Source organism: Ovis canadensis, chromosome 6, assembly GCF_042477335.2.
Source record: "Ovis canadensis isolate MfBH-ARS-UI-01 breed Bighorn chromosome 6, ARS-UI_OviCan_v2, whole genome shotgun sequence".
Taxonomy (NCBI): domain Eukaryota; kingdom Metazoa; phylum Chordata; class Mammalia; order Artiodactyla; family Bovidae; genus Ovis; species Ovis canadensis.
This window is the reverse complement of record NC_091250.1, coordinates 102,064,066-102,084,169: the sequence shown is the minus strand read 5'-3', so window position 1 is coordinate 102,084,169 and position 20,104 is coordinate 102,064,066. Positions and strand designations below refer to the sequence as shown.

The 20,104-nt window shown below is 36.8% G+C and overlaps 1 protein-coding gene across 1 annotated transcript; it reads left to right on the top strand.

The window, feature by feature from the left end:
* Window positions 1-265: 265 nt before the first annotated feature.
* CSN2 (casein beta) lies at window positions 266-9,233 on the top strand. The gene is made up of 9 exons (XM_069595033.1): window positions 266-306; window positions 2,290-2,352; window positions 3,089-3,115; window positions 3,228-3,254; window positions 5,580-5,603; window positions 5,699-5,740; window positions 7,067-7,558; window positions 8,149-8,190; window positions 8,919-9,233. Exons 2-8 carry the CDS (start codon window positions 2,302-2,304, stop codon window positions 8,152-8,154), a joined length of 669 nt encoding a protein of 222 aa, XP_069451134.1. The 5' UTR covers window positions 266-306; window positions 2,290-2,301; the 3' UTR covers window positions 8,155-8,190; window positions 8,919-9,233.
* Window positions 9,234-20,104: the final 10,871 nt, after the last annotated feature.

Genomic DNA, 20,104 nt, shown 5'->3' with positions numbered 1-20,104 from the left:
ATTTGGGGACTGGGCCAAAACTTCCGTGCATCCCAGCCAAGATCTGTAGCTACTGGACAATTTCATTTCCTTTATCAGATTGTGAATTATTCCTGTTAAAATGCTCCCCAGAATTTCTGGGGACAGAAAAATAGGAAGAATTCATTTCCTAATCATGCAGATTTCTAGGAATTCAAATCCACTATTGTTTTTATTTCAAACCACAAAATTAGCATGCCATTAAATACTATATATAAACAGCCACAAAATCAGATCATTGTCCATTCAGCTTCTCCTTCACTTCTTCTCCTCTACTTTGGAAAAAAGGTAAGAATCTCAGATATAATTTCAGTGTATCTGCTACTCATCTTTATTTTGGACTAGGTTAAAATGTGGAAAGAACATAATTGCTTAAAATAGATCTTAAAAATAAGGGTGTTTAAGATAAGATTTACACTATTTTCAGCAAATATGTTAAAAAATAGAAGTGACTATAAAGATTTGATAAAAATTATAGTGACTGCAAATGTTTTAGGAATATAATAAGATGTAATAACAGTGGTTGCTATTTTCTTTAACACAAGACTAGTTAACAGGCTGTATTAAAAGATCTTTTCTTGAATTAAATATTTTCAATTTGATTAAACCTACCTCAGTCATAAAGGCAAGCACATTTAATTTATACTATGGGGATTTGAATAATTATTACTGAAGAAGCTCTACCAACAAAAAGTTTATAGAGCTAGCATATTTAGTCAAGAGATAAAGAGGGTTGTTAGGATATATATGCTATTTGAAAGGTATTTATAAAAGAAGAGTATATTTATCAAAATTTCTCAGAACATCCAAATTTCAAGTTTATCATTTATCTTATAATATTTCAAAAATATTAAAATAGATACATGAAATACAGAAGTAAATTAAAGAGAAAGTATTTTACTTGGTAAAAAAATTCTAGGTTGGACAGAGAGTGCCAGGAAACAAAAACAATGAAAAATGGGACCTGACAAATTATAGCTCAAAGTATAGTAGTCAGTAATGAAATGGCTTAAAAATTGGTATATAAAATGCTAGTTATAAAATAAACAAAATGCAATAATATCCTCCCTACATGTAATGAATTCTAGGTATTATGCTCTTTTTTGAAGTCTTGACAATAAAATTTTTTTTAGAACTTTATAGACATCTTGAATAAAGTGAAACAAATTAAGAATTAGCATCCATGAGAAAAATATAGAAAAATTTTCCTAATTTAGTTTGAAAATCTGGGATTGAAGATGTGTGTCAAGAGATGTTGGTGGCAAGAACATTTTTTTTTTCAAGAACTTATAAAAATGCAACAAAACAAACCATTTAATACATTTTGGTCAAAATCAATAATGTATTTTATTTTATGCTCCAAGGAGAAGTAGTCTAAAGTGAGGACTGGGCAAGAGAAACTGACACCCTGGTAAATTACCAAGAGATAAGTACACTGTTCTATGTAGAGAAAATAAGCATAGTGTATGATCTCTAAAATTATGTGAGACATTAGGCATGTGGGGATGAAGACTGAGTAGAGAAGAAACAATCTAATCAGTCCAAGAAACCATCTCAATCAGTGGAACAAATAGAAGAAAAGCCAAATGAAACAGAAGTCTTACTGGAAAAAAAAGATATGAATAAGACAAAAATTCATGAAAATCACTTAGTTTAGTAGAGAAAAGATAAAAATAAAGTATGACCTTCTTCATATACATTGTTTGATCAGATGCACCTCAAGAAAACTGAGTCTCCAACAGAAATGAAACATTAATATTTTGTTCACTGCTCTAATCCCAGAATCTAAGTGATATCTGGCAATAAAAATAATAAATATATATTTTTTAATAAATGAATCAACCACTTAATTTTTCTGTAAATATCTGTAACTTCTCTTCTGTCTTTCCAAAAACACTCGTAAGTACTGTGAATGAGATGAAAAAGAGTGAAGTAGGATATAGGCTGTTAGCAGAAAACATCTGAATGGCTGGCAGTGAAACATTAACTTGAAATGTAAGATTAATGAGTAATAGTAAATTTTAACCTTGGCCATATGATAAAATGTTTATTAATATTTTTCTAAAATACAGGGCTTTTTGTTTTTGCCATGAGGTTTGCAGGATCTTGGTTCCCTGACCAGGGATCAAACCTGCGCTCCCCTGGAAGCATGGAGTCTTGGACATTTGTATTATACACTATCTTTGTTTCCTTTTAAAGGGAAGTAATTTTACTTAAATAAGAAAATAGATTGACAAGTAATACACTGTTTCCTCATCTTCCCATTCACAGGAATCAAGAGCCATGAAGGTCCTCATCCTTGCCTGTCTGGTGGCTCTGGCCCTTGCAAGAGAGGTAAATACAGAAAAAAAAGTTGAAATAAATAAGACTAGTACTGTCTGCCTATGTGTAGAAAATCGCATTACCAACATCATAAATGTATAAATAATGCACAATCTCAGATTTATATTTTAATGCTAAGAAAGTCATTTATGTTCATCCACTATCTCAACAGTATCCTATAGGACCACAACTCTGGGTCAAGTGCTTTCTATAGTATTGTACCATCTGTACCATCAATTCCTAAAGAAAAAGGAAAAGAAACCAATAAGCAACAGACCAACAAGAAGGAACACAGACAAGAACAAAAAATGAGTAATATTGTACAAATACAATTGCACGCATATACAATCTAGATAAATATATCTTATTCCAGTGATGAAATATTTGTATCTCTTACTGTAGGATGCTAGGTTTACCTGTGTCTGTTCAACACAGGATGATACTCCAGAGGATGACATATCAGACAACAATAATACATATGTTCATAATTATAATAAAAAGTGTTCAGTAAAAATTAAAATAACTCCTTTTCTGTTAGCCATAAAAACTCTTCATTAAGGTAAAACAAAAATATACCAAGGAAAGTTATTAATTTAAGATACTCTCAAAAGACATATAACATTTTTATTTTTCAGATTTGTGAAATAGATAGCTCTGAATAAAGCAAGTAAAAGTTAGGTAGGAAAAATATTTAATAATGAGTTGACTGCAGGAAATAAAGTGTTTTTTTTTTTTCCCCTCTCTTTAGCAGGAAGAACTCAATGTAGTCGGTGAGGTAAGATATTTTTATACAAAGAAAAAAATTAATTTAACTGTAAAATAGTAACAGACTCTGATGATCTAGCAGAAGACTCAGCTAATTGTCAATTTTTATTTTTCCTTTATAGACTGTGGAAAGCCTTTCAAGCAGTGAGGTAAGATAATGTTCATTCAGAGGCAATTTCCCAGATTTAGAGCAATAAAACACTGTATTATCTTTTTGTGTTACATTAATGGCAACCCACTCCAGTACTCTTGCCTGGAGAATCCCAGGGACGGGGGGAGCCTTGTGGGCTGCTGTCTATGGGGTCTCACAGTGTTGGATACGACTGAAGCGACTTAGCAGCAGCAGCAGCAGGGCAGTTAAGGCTTCTCTAATAGCTCAGTTGGTAAAGAATATGCCTGCAATGCAGAAGACCCTGGTTCGATTCCTGAAGATCTGCAGGAGAAGGGATAGGCTACCTACTCCAGTGTTCTTTAAGCTAATGTGGCTATGTACTGACTGGTAACTATTGTCAATTTCCACTGTATATATTTTAAAGGAATAAATGTGTAGAAGGTTTAATATTCTAGTAATTTCTAAATGGGTTTGTTATTGGAAATTGTGTCACTGTGCCCTGCTTTTTTTCCTTAATGAACAGTACAGTCCTCTTTTCTGTCTTGAACTCTCTCTGTTAACCTTCTTCCATGCTTTGGCATTTATTGAGCACTTTCTGTTTCAGACTTTGACTAGGAACTGCGGAAAGAGGGATGCACTTTGTAAAGTGTGGGCAGACATGCAAATGGACATATTTTATTATTATACCAGCAATCTAGTAAATAAGAGGCAGTGAGAATGAGCGTAGTCCTAAATCTGCCTGGTGGAGTGAGGTAGATATGTACCCTACACCACTTTTTTGGGTCTGTCATCAGCTGTTGGTTAAATAGTGCATCAATATACTTTGTCTCTTCACAAAGGACATAAGATCCTATGCTGCTGCTGCTGCTAAGTCGCTTCAGTTGTTTCCGACTCTGTGCGACCCCATAGATGGCAGCCCACCAGGCTCCCCCATTCCTGGGATTCTCCAGGCAAGAACACTGGAGTGGGTTGCCATTTCCTTCTTCAATGCATGAAAGTGAAAAGTGAAAGTGAAGTCGCTCAGTCATGTCCGACTCCTAGCTACCGCATGGACTGCAGCCTACCAGGCTCCTCTGTCCATGGGATTTTCCAGGCAAGAGTACTGGAGTGTGGTGCCATTACCTTCTCTAAAGATCCTTATAGGAGGGTATGTATTTCTTATAATTCATTAGAAGCATAAACATAACCAGGGAACTAAGAATGATTATTGCAGCCATGAAATTAAAAGACACTTCCTCCTTGGAAGAAAAGTTATGACCAACCTAGATAGCATATTCAAAAGCAGAGACATTACTTTGCCGACTAAGGTCCGTCTAGTCAAGGCTATGGTTTCTCCTGTGGTCTTGTATGGATGTGAGAGTTGGACTGTGAAGAAAGCTGAGTGCCGAAGAATAGATGCTTTTGAACTGTGGTGTTGGAGAATACTCTTGAGAGTCCCTTGGACTGCAAGGAGATCCAACCAGTCCATTCTGAAGGAGATCAGCCCTGGGATTTCTTTGGACGGAATGATGCTAAAGCTGAAACTCCAGTACTTTGGCCACCCCCTGCAAAGAGTTGACTCATTGGAAAAGACTCTGATGCTGGGAGGGATTGGGGGCAGGAGGAGAAGGGGACGACCGAGGATGAGATGGCTGGATGGCATCACTGACTCGATGGATGTGAGTCTGAGTGAACTCCGGGAGTTGGTGATGGACAGGGAGGCCTGGCGTGCTGCAATTCATGGGGTCGCGAAGAGTCAGACACGACTGAGTGACTGAAGTGAACTGAACTGAACTGAAGAATGATTAAGAAGTGCATTAGTGGTTATTATTATATATTTTCAATGACTATTATTCTTTTAGAGCCAGATGAAAATATTAGAGATCATTTGTTATCCTAAGGAGAAAACAGGGTGATTGAGGGACAGGTATGCATGCAAAGTTGTTTCAGCCCTTTCCAACTCTGTATGACCCTATGGACTGTAACCTGCCAGGTTCCTCTGTCTATGGGATTTTCCAGGCAAGAATACTGGAGTGGGTTGTCACCTCCTCCTCCAGGGCCTAGGAATTGAACTTGCATCTCTTATGTCTCCTGCATTGGCAGGCAGGTTCTTTACCACTAGCACCACCTGGGAAGCCCAGTTAGCATCTGTTAAAGCCTCTTTGGGTGCTCGCTAATCCTCTTTTTCTTGACTGCATCATCTTTTTTTTATACAACATCCTTATTCAGAATAGTGGAACAGAAACTTTCAGCCATAAAATAATGATAACATCAAATGAGCTGTCCATATTAACCTATTAAATGTCTTCATTTTCTGATTTATGTTGACAAATATGAATTTTTCTTTAAAGCTAAACCTGATTTTATTTTTATTTTTCCAAAGGAATCTATTACACACATCAATAAGGTAAAACCTTCATATTTAAACGTACATTTTTAAAAATTTCGTGTTTGATTTTTATAAACAGCATTTCTTTATGTGTGATTTTTTTTTTTTACCAGAAAATTGAGAAGTTTCAAAGTGAGGAACAACAGCAAACAGAGGTAATTTGTTCACTATGAGTATATTTTGAGAAGTATTATGAAACATAACAGATAAAAAGATTTATAATAATTATGTTCAGTCTAAGAATGGTAATATAAATGTCAGTGTAAGAAATGAAAACTTTGACAAAATGAAAATATTTTAAAGATAGAAACACATTTTTAAACACATAATCAAATTTCAGAGTATAGAATAAATACCCAAGAATAACTACTGGTATATTCATTTTACTAATGGTATACCTGGTTTTAATAAATGCATATTAGTAGGAACAATTCCAGACTAGGGACTGTGATCCCCTTATTCTAATGATGGATATGCTGATGAAAGACAGTAGGGTGACAGTGTGGCACTAATCCTCATTTGATCATTTATCAGCTGTATAACCTTGGCTCCACGTTTCTCTGTACATCATTTTCTTCACCTGTAAATTAAGAATATTCATAATTACCCAGAGTTGATGAACTGGCACACAGTGACTATTCAATGGTTTTATATTATATTTGATAGCTTTTATACTCACATTTATGAATGTGTGGAGTTCTAAAAAGTATTTCCATTACCCAGATGAGAGAAGTGAGGTACAGAACAATTGAGTATACAAATGTGTGACCATACCACGTAGTTATTAATTAGCAGAACTTGCTTAAAAATAAGGATTTGGGGAGAGCATAAAATTCTTTCATTATATTACTCTTGTGGTAACATATTTATCTAATTGTGATATTTAAGCTTTCCTGTTTTAGAATTGAAGATTGATTGTTTGGCACTTAGGCCAAATATTTTCTAAGTCAAAATGAATTTACAACTTGATGCCTTTAAAGACTCAAGATTACCACCTTCTACCAAGAGAAGTAGTGCTAGAAGTTGGCCATTGTTAAGGAACTCCTTGAATTAAAAAAACACATATTAAGACTTAGTTTCCATTAAAACAAACAAAAATAAACCTCAGAGTAACTTTTGAAGTCTTTTAAAAATAGATCTTTCTTTGTTATATGAAATCAGTTTGGACTATTATCCAAAGTATGTACCTACCACTCTGCAGGCAACTCAGGAAGAGGTGGAATAAGTGTTGAAATCTCCAAACCCTGATTTCACTTGACTCTCTGATTTCACTTGTGAAGGAAGTTGGGTTAATGAGAAATCCTTCAGCGAGCATTTTACTCATTAGTCTTCATATGACCCCAAACAATTTCTTAACTAAACCAAATGGAAGATTTTCTTTCTCTTCACTGAATTATGTTTTAAAAAGAGGAGGATAATTCATCATAAATAACAATTATAACTGGATTATGGACTCAAAGTTTTTTTTTCCTTCTTTCCAGGATGAACTCCAGGATAAAATCCACCCCTTTGCCCAGGCACAGTCTCTAGTCTATCCCTTCACTGGGCCCATCCCTAACAGCCTCCCACAAAACATCCTGCCTCTTACTCAAACCCCTGTGGTGGTGCCGCCTTTCCTTCAGCCTGAAATAATGGGAGTCCCCAAAGTGAAGGAGACTATGGTTCCTAAGCACAAGGAAATGCCCTTCCCTAAATATCCAGTTGAGCCCTTTACTGAAAGCCAGAGCCTGACTCTCACTGATGTTGAAAAGCTGCACCTTCCTCTGCCTCTGGTCCAGTCTTGGATGCACCAGCCTCCCAAGCCTCTTCCTCCAACCGTCATGTTTCCTCCTCAGTCCGTGCTGTCCCTTTCTCAGCCCAAAGTTCTGCCTGTTCCCCAGAAAGCAGTGCCCCAGAGAGATATGCCCATCCAGGCCTTTCTGCTGTACCAGGAGCCTGTACTTGGTCCTGTCCGGGGACCCTTCCCTATTCTTGTAAGTCTAAATTTACTAACTGTGCTGTTTAACTTCTGATGTTTGTATGATATTTGAGTAATTAAGAGCCCTACAAAAAAATCAATAATGAATGGTTCCAAAATAAGCATAGCTGAGATTAATGATTCTCAGCATTAGTTATAAATAGAATAAGCTGGAAAACCTTCACCTCCCCTCCACCACCAGATCTCAATGTCTAGGCTTACCCATGGAGATTCTGATTTAACTGTTCTTTCTATGTAGAAGAAGCTTATTGGGAAGAAATAATATCATGGACTATGATTTAACTGGTCTGTTGAGAACTTAGATGAAGGGGATTAAGTTACAATAAAGCCAGAATTGAACTTGATAATCTCATTTGGCTAAGAATAACAAACCTAAGAAGGTTTGCTATTTTCTACCATTTTGAAGTTTTCCTTATGCACAATTATTTCACCACATGACTCATTTCACATCTTGTTTTTGATATATGAGCATATGAGGGCAAAATACTGAGATGCTTATTTCAATACTCAGGGAAAATTTTCTTGCCAAAAGGCAAGAATTGTATAATTCATTCACTTATTTTATTTTATTTTTTAATTTTTAAGGTCTAAGAGGATTTCAAAGTGAATGCCCCCTCCTCACTTTTGGTAAGCTCTAGGAGATTAGAGGCAGACTGATCATTTTTATAGTTAATATCTTTTACATTTAATTTTCCTGGATAAGACCCAATAGTAGCAATTTCTATCAGTATACCAGCGTAAAGATTAGTTTTAAATTTATTTTCAGTGATTGACTGTTATTTACTGACCTGAAATTATGTATCTGTTATATTTCAAATAATGCAAAACTATATATATGGTGTTGACAGATTTGATTGGTTTTCTTTCAATTGCCTATATCCTTATTATTGATTGTAATCATTTATAGAAAAAACTGAAAATAATTTCTTATACTTTTATGTAAACCTGTTAGAGCTTATTTTAAAGATCAACTGCATTCACATTTCTAATCTAGTCATTATGAGCTTCAATTGTTTTATCTCACTTAAAATTTATATATTGTCTTTTAATTCATGAGTCAAAATACAATTTCACAGTCCAGATATGGGACTTAAAAGGGGAATAGCATATAGTTTTGATATTCTTAAAGATATACATCTTTTTGTGATCATGATTCAGCAGACATTTTAATAAAACAATTCCAAGTGAGCCGATACTTGGTCCTAGATTAATTTTTATAACCTTTAAGATAAGGCACAGCATGGTGTTTTTGTAATAAGATTTCTTTTATGAAAAAGTCACACCAAAATTGGAAATGGGGTGAGATGAAGAGTTATAACATATAACTGAATGTACATTTGTTCTCTATTCCACAGAATTGACTGCGACTGGAAATATGGCAACTTTTCAATCCTTGCATCATGCTACTAAGATAATTTTTAAATGAGTATACATGGAACAAAAAATGAAACTTTATTTATTTTATGCTTTTTCATCTTAATTTGAATTTGAGTCATAAACCATATACTTTCAAAATGTTAATTCAACATTAGCATAAAAGTTCAGTTTTAACTTGGAAATATCATGAACATATCAAAATATGTATAAAAATAATTTCTGGAATTGTGATTATTATTTCTTTAAGAATCTATTTCCTAACCAGTCATTTCAATAAATTAACCCTTAGGCATATTTAAGTTTTCTTGTCTTTATTATATTTTTAAAAATGAAATTGGTCTCTTTATTGTTAACTTAAATTTATCTTTGATGTTAAAAATAGCTGTGGAAAATTAAAATTGAATAGAATTCTTTGAATTGAATACCAAAGAATATCAAAAAGTAGAGGGAAAAGATAGGGTGAGTCTATGCTACATATGTCCTTAGAAAGTCTTGGTTTATACTTGTTACCTAAGTTTCTCTCTTGAAAGTACCCAGCATTGGATGTTAAATTTTATAGTCATCCTAGACAAAAAAAAAAAAAAAAAACCCTCAAATGTGATATCTGAATCACAGCTCTACAGTGTGGTAGCTAAGTGGTGCTGTGTAAGTTAGTCTCCAAGAGATCCCATTTCTACATTTATAAACGGTCAATTTAAGGTGTTTTATTGAAGTTTTAATGTGAAAAGTGCACTATATGGTGCATGATAGGAGTTCCTGGTTGAATCTCATTTCTGACTTCACTGACACCAGTGCAGCAAGGACTAGTGTTACAATCAGAAGGAGCTGAGTTGTGTAATTTTAGCCATTAATGCCCAAGAGACCAGAACTTACACAAAGCTCTAGTATCCATTGTCTCTGTCTGTGGGGTAATTATTTCATTGCCATGAATTATCTGTCTGTCATATCCTACATTTTTATACATGATTCAGTTCCCTTCAGTTCACACAATGACTTGTCTAATTTCATCTTTCCTGCATCCTCCATGTTTTCCTCACTTCAGGATTAAGTGAAGCCGTACTTAGGCACAATATTTCTTATCTTTAAAGAAAAATTCCATCTTTGAGAGTTGTTATTGTTCAATCACTAGGTCATGTCCAACTCTTTGTGACCCCATGCACTGCAGCATGCCAGGCTTCCCTGCCCTTCGCTCTCTCCTGGAGTTTGCTCAGACTCATGTAGATTGAGTCGGTGATGGTATCCAACTATCTCATCAACTGTTGTGCCCTTCTCCTCCTACCCTCAATCTTTACCAGCATCAGAGTCTTTCTCAGATTCTTTAGGTTATTATATAACAACTATCATAAAAGGATTATCTAAATGGCCATGTCCATTATTTCACATGTTATTCTCTCTTTAACTTGTTCCAATCCCAATTTTATCCCTATGGGAACTGCTTTATTGAAGATCACCAACAACTTTTATTTTACTAATCGTTTTGTTTTACCCAACCTCTCAGTGAGTGTTATGAGGTAGAGTTGACTATTTCTTCATTTTGAAATATTACACTTCATTTCATTTGATATCCTAAAGCTCATAAGGTGTGGTTTTTCTCTTAATTCACTAGGCACTTCTTTGAAGTCTCTCTTCTGACATTTTCTCCTTTTCCAAAATTTTAATGGTTGGAGTACCCTAGATTTTAGCCTTACTTTGTTTGATGTTGTTCAGTTCCATTCTCAGCCTCAGAGCTTCCAACTGTATGTCTCCAAACTTACTTGTTTTGTAAACTCCAAACTCATGCACTCAACTGCATTCTTGACCTCCACACTGAATTATCTAATTAATGTCCTAAATCTGGCATGACCAAGCATAAATTTTTGTCTGAATCCAGTCCCCAACTTGCTCAAAATTTAATTAAACATAATTCAGTTGCAAAGGCAGCTGATATTGTATGTAATAGACCTGAATGGGAACTTCACGAAAGAAGTTATCTTAATTGTCAATAAAAACATGAAAAATACTCTACATCATCAATCTTCAGAAAAATGCAAATTAAACGTGCCTAATAATATCATGACACAACCATCAGAATGACTGAAATGAAAAGAATTGTAATACAGTTCAGTTCAGTTCAGTTACTCAGTTGTCTCCAACTCTTTCAGACCCCATGAGCTGCAGTATGACAGGCCTCCCTGTCCATCACCAACTCCCAGAGTTTACTCAGACTCATATCCATTGAGTTGGTGATGCCATCCAACCATCTCATCCTCTGTCATCCCCTTCTCCTCCTGCCCTCAATCTTTCCCAGCATCAGGGTCTTTTCCAGTGAGTCAGCTCTTCTCATCAGGTGGCCAAAGTATTGGAGTTTCAGCTTCAACATCAGTCCTTCCAATGAACACCCAGGACTGATCTCTTTTAGGATGGACTAGTTGGATATCCTTGCAGTCCAAGGGACTCTCAAGAGTCTTCTCCAACACCACAGTTCAAAAGCATCAATTCCTTGGCACTCAGCTTTCCTTATAGTCCATGTCTCACATCCACACATGACTATTGGAAAAACCATAGCCTTGACTAGGTGGACCTTTGTTGACAAAGTAATGTCTCTGCTTTTTAATATGTTGTCTAGATTGGTCATAACTTTCTTTCCAAGAAGTAATTGTGTTTTAATTTCATGGCTGCAGTCATTATCTGCAGTGATTTTGGAGCCCCAAAATATAAAGTCAGCCACTGTTTCCACTGTTTCCCCATCTATTTGCCATGAAGTGATGGGACTGGATGCCACGATCTTAGTTTTCTGAATGTTGAGCTTTAAGCCAGCCTTTTTACTCTCCCCTTTCACTTTCATCAAGAGGCTCTTTAGTTCCTCTTCACTTTCTGCCATAAGGGTGGTGTCATCTGCATATCTGAGGTTATTGATATTTCTCTTGGCAATTTTGATTCCAGCCTGCAATTCTTCCAGCCCAGTGTTTCTCATGATGTACTCTGCATATAAGTTAAATAAGCAGAGTGACAATATACAGCCTTGACATACTCTTTTTCCTATTTGGAACCAGTCTGTTGTTCCATGTCCAGTTCTAACTGTTGTTTCCTGACCTGCATGTAAGTTTCTCAAGAGGCAAGTCAGGTGGTCTGGTATTCTCATCTGTTTCAGAATTTTCCACAGTTTATTGTGATCCACACAGTCAAAGGCTTTGGCATAGCGAATACAGCAGAAATAGATGTTTTTCTGGAACTCTCTTAACTTTTTCGATGATCCAGTGGATGTTGGCAATTTGATGTCTGGTTCCTCTGCCTTTTCTAAAACTAGCTTTAACATCTGGAAGTTCATGGTTCACGTAATACAAAATGTAATACAAAATGTCTGCAAAAACAAAGGAATGAAAAGTAATGCTAAAAAATGTTAATATTTACAGAAATTTTTATAGTAGTAAAGAATTCACCTGCAATACAGGAGACCCGGGTTAGATCCCTGGGTTGGAAGACCTCCTGGAGAAGGAAATGGATACCCAATCTAGTATTCTTGTCTGGAGAAGGCAAGAATGGACAGAGAAGCCCAGCGGGCTATGGTCCATCGGGTCACAAAGAGTCAGAAGCTACCTTGCACACAGCAAGCACACGTGCACGTGCGCACACACACACACACACACACACACACACACACACACACACTCTAAAACATTTACCCAAGCTTCTCAGCCACGTTATTGTTGATGTTCCAAATTAAAATCAACAGAAGTGTGAATAATAGTATTTTGTATAAATAAATTGTAGTATACAATGCAATGAGATATTATAATTAATGTGAATGAGTTACTGTCACAGAAAACAACATGGATGAATTTTTTATAAATAATATTGAGTGATAGTCAATGGACACAAAATATAATGCAATGTAGTGCCCCCATAATTAGATAATTTAGAATCAATGAGTAGTTAATATCTGATGAGGTAAACTAGACTACTGGTTATCTGAGAGAAGGAAGAACTTGACAGGGAATCTGAGAAAGTTCTCTCAGGTACTAGTGCTATTATTCCCCTTAGCCTGGAATATGAATATTTTGTGGTAATTTTTTTAATGTGGTGATGTTTAGTTGCTAAATCATGTCTAACTCTTGTGACCCCAGTTACTACAGCCCGCCAGTCTTCATTCATGGGATTTTCCAGGCAAGAATTCTGGAGTGGGTTGCTATTTCCCTATCTAGGGGATCTTCCCTACTTCCCAAGCTAGGGATAGAGCCAGTGTCTTTAATGTCTTCTGCACCGGCAGGTGGGTTCTTTACCACTAGTGCCACTGGGGAGCACTCAGTATGTGGCGTGGTGGCAGTGGTTTAGTTGTTAATCCATGTCCGACTCTTGCGACCCCAAGGCTGTAGCCTGCCAGGCTCCTCCGTCCATGGGATTTTACAGGCAAGAATACTGGAGTGGGTTACCATTTCCTTCTCCAGGGGATCTCCCTTACCCAGGGATCAAGCCCAGGCCTCCTGCATTGTAGGTAGATTCTTTACCAACTGAGCTATGGGGGAAGCACAGTATGTGGCCTATTTTCTTCCTCTTTTCTATGGTTGGGCCTTCAGCAACGCAGAATCACTTCTTTGCTTTTGAGCTTGAATGTAATTACATACAAGAGTATAAAAAATGGTTTCCTAAGAAGCTATGGAATATTGGTTTTTGCTACTGTTAAATGTGGAGTTTTAGCCCCCACTGAGGCAGAATCTTTTAAATGAGAAGCAGGAGATGAGAGAGAACTTGCACATAATTTCTCCCTTCTTTTATTCTCTGTATATTACTCAGAGGTGGACATTGCACAATAATCACCTTCTATTTTTGATAGCTAAAAGAATTCAAAGGACCCAAACAGATTTTACTAACAGGACAGCTTTATTACAAGCAGAAGACAAAGTACAATAACAGGAGAAAGATATGCACAGAAAGAGGTACTGAGATCTCAGAGACAAACTTTATTTATTCTTCTGCTGCTTGGTTGTGGTTTAGTTACTCAGTTGAGTCTGACTCTTTGCAACTCCATGGACTGCAGCAGGCCAGGCAGCCCTGTCCTTCACTGTCTCCCGGAATTTGATCAGACTCATGTCCATTCAGTCAATGATGCCATCCAACCATCTCATCCTCTGTCATTCACTTCTCTTCCTGGCTCCAATTTTTCCCAGCATCAGGGTCTTTTCTAGTGAGTTGTCTCTTCGCATTAGGCGGTCAAATTATTGAAACTTCAATTTCAGCATCAGTCCTTCCAATGAATATTCAGGACTGATTTCCTTTAGGATGGACTGGTTGGATCTCCTTGCAGGTCAAGGGACTCTCAGGAGACTTCTCCAACACCAAAGTTCAAAAGCATCAATTCTTTGGTGCTCAGCTTTCTTTATAGTTCAACTCACATCCATACATGACTACTGGAAAAACCATAGGTTTGACTAGACAGAACTTAGTCAGCAAAGTAACATCTCTGTTTTTTAATATGCTTTCTAGTTTGGTAATAGCTTCTCTTCCAAGGAGCAAGCATCTTTTAATCATGGCTGTAGTCACAATCTGCAGTGATTTTGGAGCCCAAGAAAATAAAGTCTCTCACTGTTTCCATTGTTTCCCCATTTATTTGCCATGAAATGATGATCTTGATTTTGAATGTTGGGTTTTAAGCTAGCTTTTTCACTCTCCTCTTTCACTTTCATCAAGAGGCTCTTTAGTTCTTCTTAGTTTTCTGCCATAAGTGTGGTGTCATCTTTGTATCTCGTTTATTGATATTTCTCCCAGAAATCTTGATTCCAGCTTGCGATTCATCCAGCCTGGCATTTTGTATTATGTACTATGCATATAAGTTAAATAAGCAGGGTGACGATATACAGCCTTGACATACTCCTTTCCTGATTTGGAACCAGTCTGTTGTTCCATGTCTGGTTCTAACTGTTGCTTCTGAGCAGCAAACAGATTTCTCAGGAAGCAGGTAGGGTGGTCTGGTATTCTTCTCTTGAAGAATTTTCCAGTTTGTTGTGATCTGCAAAGTCAAAGACAAAGGCAAAAATCCAATTGTACACTTGCAAATTTTGGTTACATAAATTAATAAATCTCTTCCTTGTTGGCTCTGATGGTAATGCAGGAAACCTGGGTTCAGTACCTGGATTGGGAAGATCCTCTGGAGAATGGCTATCCACTCCAGTATTCCTACCTGGAGAATTCCATGAACAAAGGAGCCTGGTGGGCTATAGTACATGAGGTCGCAGAGAGTTGAACACAACTGAGCGACTCACACTTTCACTTTTTTTCTTGCATTAATTTGTGATAAAGTTTATTTGTGTCATTTGGAACCATAAGATTCTTGACAGAATACAACCATGTTTCCATATCTCATCAGTTCAGTTCAGTTCAGTCGCTCAGTCGTGTGCGACTCTTTGCGACCTCATGAATCACAGCACGCCAGGCCTCCCTGTCCATCACCAACTCCTGGGGTTCACTTAAACTCATGTCCATCAAGTCGTTGATGCCATCCAGACATCTCATCCTCTCATAGTCCAGACATCTCATCCTCTCATAGTTCTGTGTTAATGAAACTTTCATCACTCTTGGCCATAAAGCTTATATTTAAAAAAAAATCCAAGGTCTAATTTTTGAATTATAAAATTAATGTTTAGTTCAGCACTTCAAAACAAAATACCACATTCCAAATGACTTAAGCAACAGGAACTTATTTTTCACAGTTCTAAAGACTGGCAGTCCATGGTCAAGGTGCCAGCAGATCCTGCAAATAATGAAGGCTCACTTCCTGGCCTTTTTACTGTATCCTCACATGAGAGAGAAATGATCATCTCTCTCATATCTCTTCTTTTAATGGAACTAATCCTACTCATAATTATTCCACTCTTATGACCTAATTGCCTCTAAAGTTGCCACCTCCAAATGCCATCACACTGGGTATTAGAGCTTCAATATATGAATGGGGGGGGGGGCACAAATATTTAATCTATAGTAATTAACATGACCTGATTCACAAACTGGGTAAGTCTTGTGAAATTTATGAAAGTAAAATCTCGACTACTGAAAGTGAAATACGTTGGAAGATATGGAAAATTTAGAGAACCTCCAGATCCCAAATGCTCCTGAAAGTCTCCCTGTAACTCTTTTTCATGGTAAGATTATGATTTCTTTGTTTATGACAGCTAATTGTGACCTTAATTTCCAACCTCTCATTTTGCTTCATTATAACCAAGATTCAACCTTGATATGAACTGGAAGTAGAAATTAGAAAGCCTGGAAAGTTCTGTTCTTAATGCACAGCCTAGCAAATAGACTAGAATCTTATGGGATGAATTTGGCCAATAAAAAGAAGGGGGTTATGTAGTTTGATGCCGGGAGCCAGCAGGGAGTCCCACCCATGGCAAAGGTCATGAGGTTAAGAGGCTTGACAGGCAAAGGCGAGTCGGGCCTTAAGGGAGCCTCACTGGATCTGCTCGTGCATCTGCCCCAAAACCAGAGTCTGCCTGCCTTGCTGCATTATGCCTTTCACCTATATTTCTGACATTATAGGGGGCTATCCCCCACCACCTTTTTCTGGAAAAAGTTAATTTAGAGCTTTTAGAAAATATGTCTCCTAGGCATAATAAGAGTATTTCAATCCAAAAACCCCTCTGATGGCTTTCTAGCCTGCCTGACAGGTTTGTGCATGTGATTGTTTGCAGCCTCCCAACCATGAGAGGCACAGGAAGCTTAAAACATCCTAGGAATGTAGGGGCTTCCAAGGGGTCAAAATCATTAGAATAGGACTGATTAAGGGTTTCATTGTTGAGCCAATACTTGCTGCCAAGTTTTCATATCTTTTATTTGTTGATATAGTTGGTATGTAGAAAAACAGGTAGTAGCCCTGGTATTAGCAACATTAGATCTTTGAGTTAAGTACTTTCTTTGTTATAACTCACTGCACCTTTGTTCTACAGGAATGCAACTTTATTTAGTACTTTGAGAGTGATGCAGATTAAAGAAAAAACACATCAAGGGAAAATGAGTTTTCTGGTTGATAGACATTTATCTGGGAAAAGAGCCATAAAAATGTTAACAGGCCCCCTGGCCAGAAGATGATGTAAAACCACCTGAGACCTTTTGTATATGGGAAGGTATGCAAAAGGAAAGCCTGGTCTCAATCAGGGTCAGGACTGCTGCCCCTGCATAACTCTGCATATTCCATTATTTCTTTATGTACAACTTGGGGTATATAAGCTGCTTTTGAAAATAAAGTTGTGGGTCTGGCACCAATGCTTGGCTCCCCCATGTTGTTCTTTTCTCCCCTTTCAGGCTGAATTCCCATCTGGAGCACAGAGGCTCTCCATGTCTACTTATTTGCCCTGGCTTCTAAGACCCTCGAGAGAGGAAGCCCAAGGCAGGTCACCCTCCGCTATTCAAGTGGGCACCAGTGGCCTACATAGACGGTTGCAAGCTCCTTGTCTCGGAGCTTTATTGGTCTCCTGTGTAAACCAAGTTATTCAGCCTCTATTCTCCACTAATTTTCCTACTACACTATTCTTTCCTAATCTCTCTTTATAAATAAATCTCTCCTCGTTGACTTCGTCCCCGCTTCGAATTCCCTGGATCCACCAGGGCTGGACCCCGGCAGTTTGTATTAAAAAAGGAAAAAAAAAAACACAAAACATGTTTTTTCCATGTTAGACCATGTTAAAAAATTAGGAGATCTTGCACACCAACCCGCCTTTCTAGTTTCTTCTAGAGTTGTAATATTTGGTCACACGTGATGTGAATTCCTTTCTACATGCAACAGTGGAATGGAAGGAGTAACAGAAGAGAACGCATACATTTGTCAGTTCATCCTCAGAAAGATTTTCACAATCATTTCTTTTTCTCACTTGTATTATTTGTGAAGTTCTAGAGGTCAGTTTGGTAACCACAATCAAAATGGAAACATTTAAGCATCTGTAAAAAGCTGTACTTAGTACCAATGGTCCATCAATTCCCTGTGTCTATAGTAAAAGTGTCAATGCCTCTCCTTTAAACTTTTCCATGAAGGATAAACTCTTACAAAAATATTTACTGCCTAACTACAGTTGACTGAAAACTCTAGTTGGAGGTGCAAATTATTGAAATTGCATTTCCTACCTCAGGGAAAATGGAATGAGACTAGCGTCACTAAACTTAGTGATAACTGGTGGACTCCAAAGCAAGGTGATAATTAAAAATTTCAGAGATATAGTGAATGGAGCAATTATTTCATGAGAAATGGTCAAACCAGATGTGATCTCTCTGTGAGGCTAATTATTATATCCTTAGGAAAATTTAATGGTTGTGTTATCATGCTGGTTTTTGATGTAGCAGTACAAAAATTTTCTAGTGAACATAATTTGCTGAACAAAACTCTGGCTCAAGCTGCTATCAGAGTGAGTGATGATTCACCCCAGCTGCTATTTACAAATAAGAATCAATTTATGGAGCTATATTCCTGGAATGAAAGGAACATCACAATTTTATAGGAAAGATCATACTATAACATCATATTTGCAACTCTGGTACTTGCCTTCAGATTATGAATTTGAAGCATTTACCTGGATAAAAGGAACTATGTGATCTTATTACAGACTCTGAGATCTATGCTTTGTCTTGTCACTCATTAGTTGGATGGAGAAATGTCCTGATAATCTATTGTTCATGTCGAGATTTCTTTGAATTGAGTAATAATTTGTGTTGCTACCTGAGTTTGCCTCCTTTCAAGCCTAGTGATATTCTAAATCATTTATGATAAGTCATCAGTTCAGAGTGTAATGTTTGACTGGATATATTTAGACATTCCTCTAATCCCCATATTATTCCCCTGATTTATGGAATAAGGAGGTGAAAAAATGCTAAATAGAAGCCATTCTTGTGTCTCTTTCTATCATAAAATCATAATTTGCATTTATGGGGGAATTACAGCTGTTGAACACTAAAAGATGCAAAAACTAAAAGATAGTGAATTACATCATTATTCCACTTCCTCATTTGGCCTTTAAAATAGCTTCTTGGAGGATAACAATAGATTATTTCAAACTTAATGAGGTTATGGCACCTATTACAGGTGGCATTTCTAATATAATGCATGTCAGGCAAATTCCTAATATTTATTTCACAGCTAGTAAATTCATTTTTTTCCCCTCTGACTTAGCTAAAGGAAAAAAAAAATACCAGAAACAGTTTGCTCTCGTCTTAAAAACAGAACTTTCTCTCTTATGGGACAGCTTTTAAGGACAAGTTTGCTCTAGTCTTGTACCACAGTTTAATCTACAGAAAACGTGACTTTTATCGTGCTACTGTTTACGAGACATTCATTAAATGGATGGCATTATCTATACGATTCACAAAACATGAAATTGTGTTTTGCTGATTCTTTGGGAACTGACATGATGACAGAAGCTGGGAGATACATTTTATGAAGACGTATGAATCTGCACCCTCCATTAACTTCTGCCAGGTCCAGTATTCTGAGTATGTTGACAAACCTTTTCTAGATTGAATAACAAGTTGTTGCACCTTGTACTTTCTAACATAGAGGAGGCAGGAGACCTAATACTAAGTGGATTAAAAAAAATTTTTTTCAAGGCAAAAATTACATGTTTCAATGTTATGTATACATATACATATAATCAGTAAGAAACAGAACAACTGATATAGATGGTCTAAGCTGTTGTATATGAAACCTTGTTACCTGCGTTTTGTGACCTGGGTCATACAAGGTTCTTAAAGAGTCATGACAGATTGGGTTGGTTGGGAATCCTAGAATAAAGCCAGGAAAGTAAATTTCACCTGGGGCTTTAAAGATATCAGAATAAGCAACTATTGTCATTTTGAGAAGTAATTCCTCATTAGAGATTTGGAGGACACCGAACAGCTCACTATGAATGCTCTGTTACTGTGTGTCCCGTGTTAACTTTTACAATGTTTATTTTATAATCTACCTAGTTATAAACTCAAGTATAATCAAGTGGATTGGGCTCCAACAAGTCCTGCATAATTAAACAGTATAACCAGGTTGTTCAAATTCCCAATGCACCCACAACTACTACACTGTTGTTCTCTCTGCAGCCACATCCATGTTCACATGGAAAATATTCTATAAACAGTTGACTTCAAATGAAAGATCTTAGACTCAGTTTATAATCTACCAGCATCAGCTAGAAGTGAACATTTGAATTTTTTCATTAAA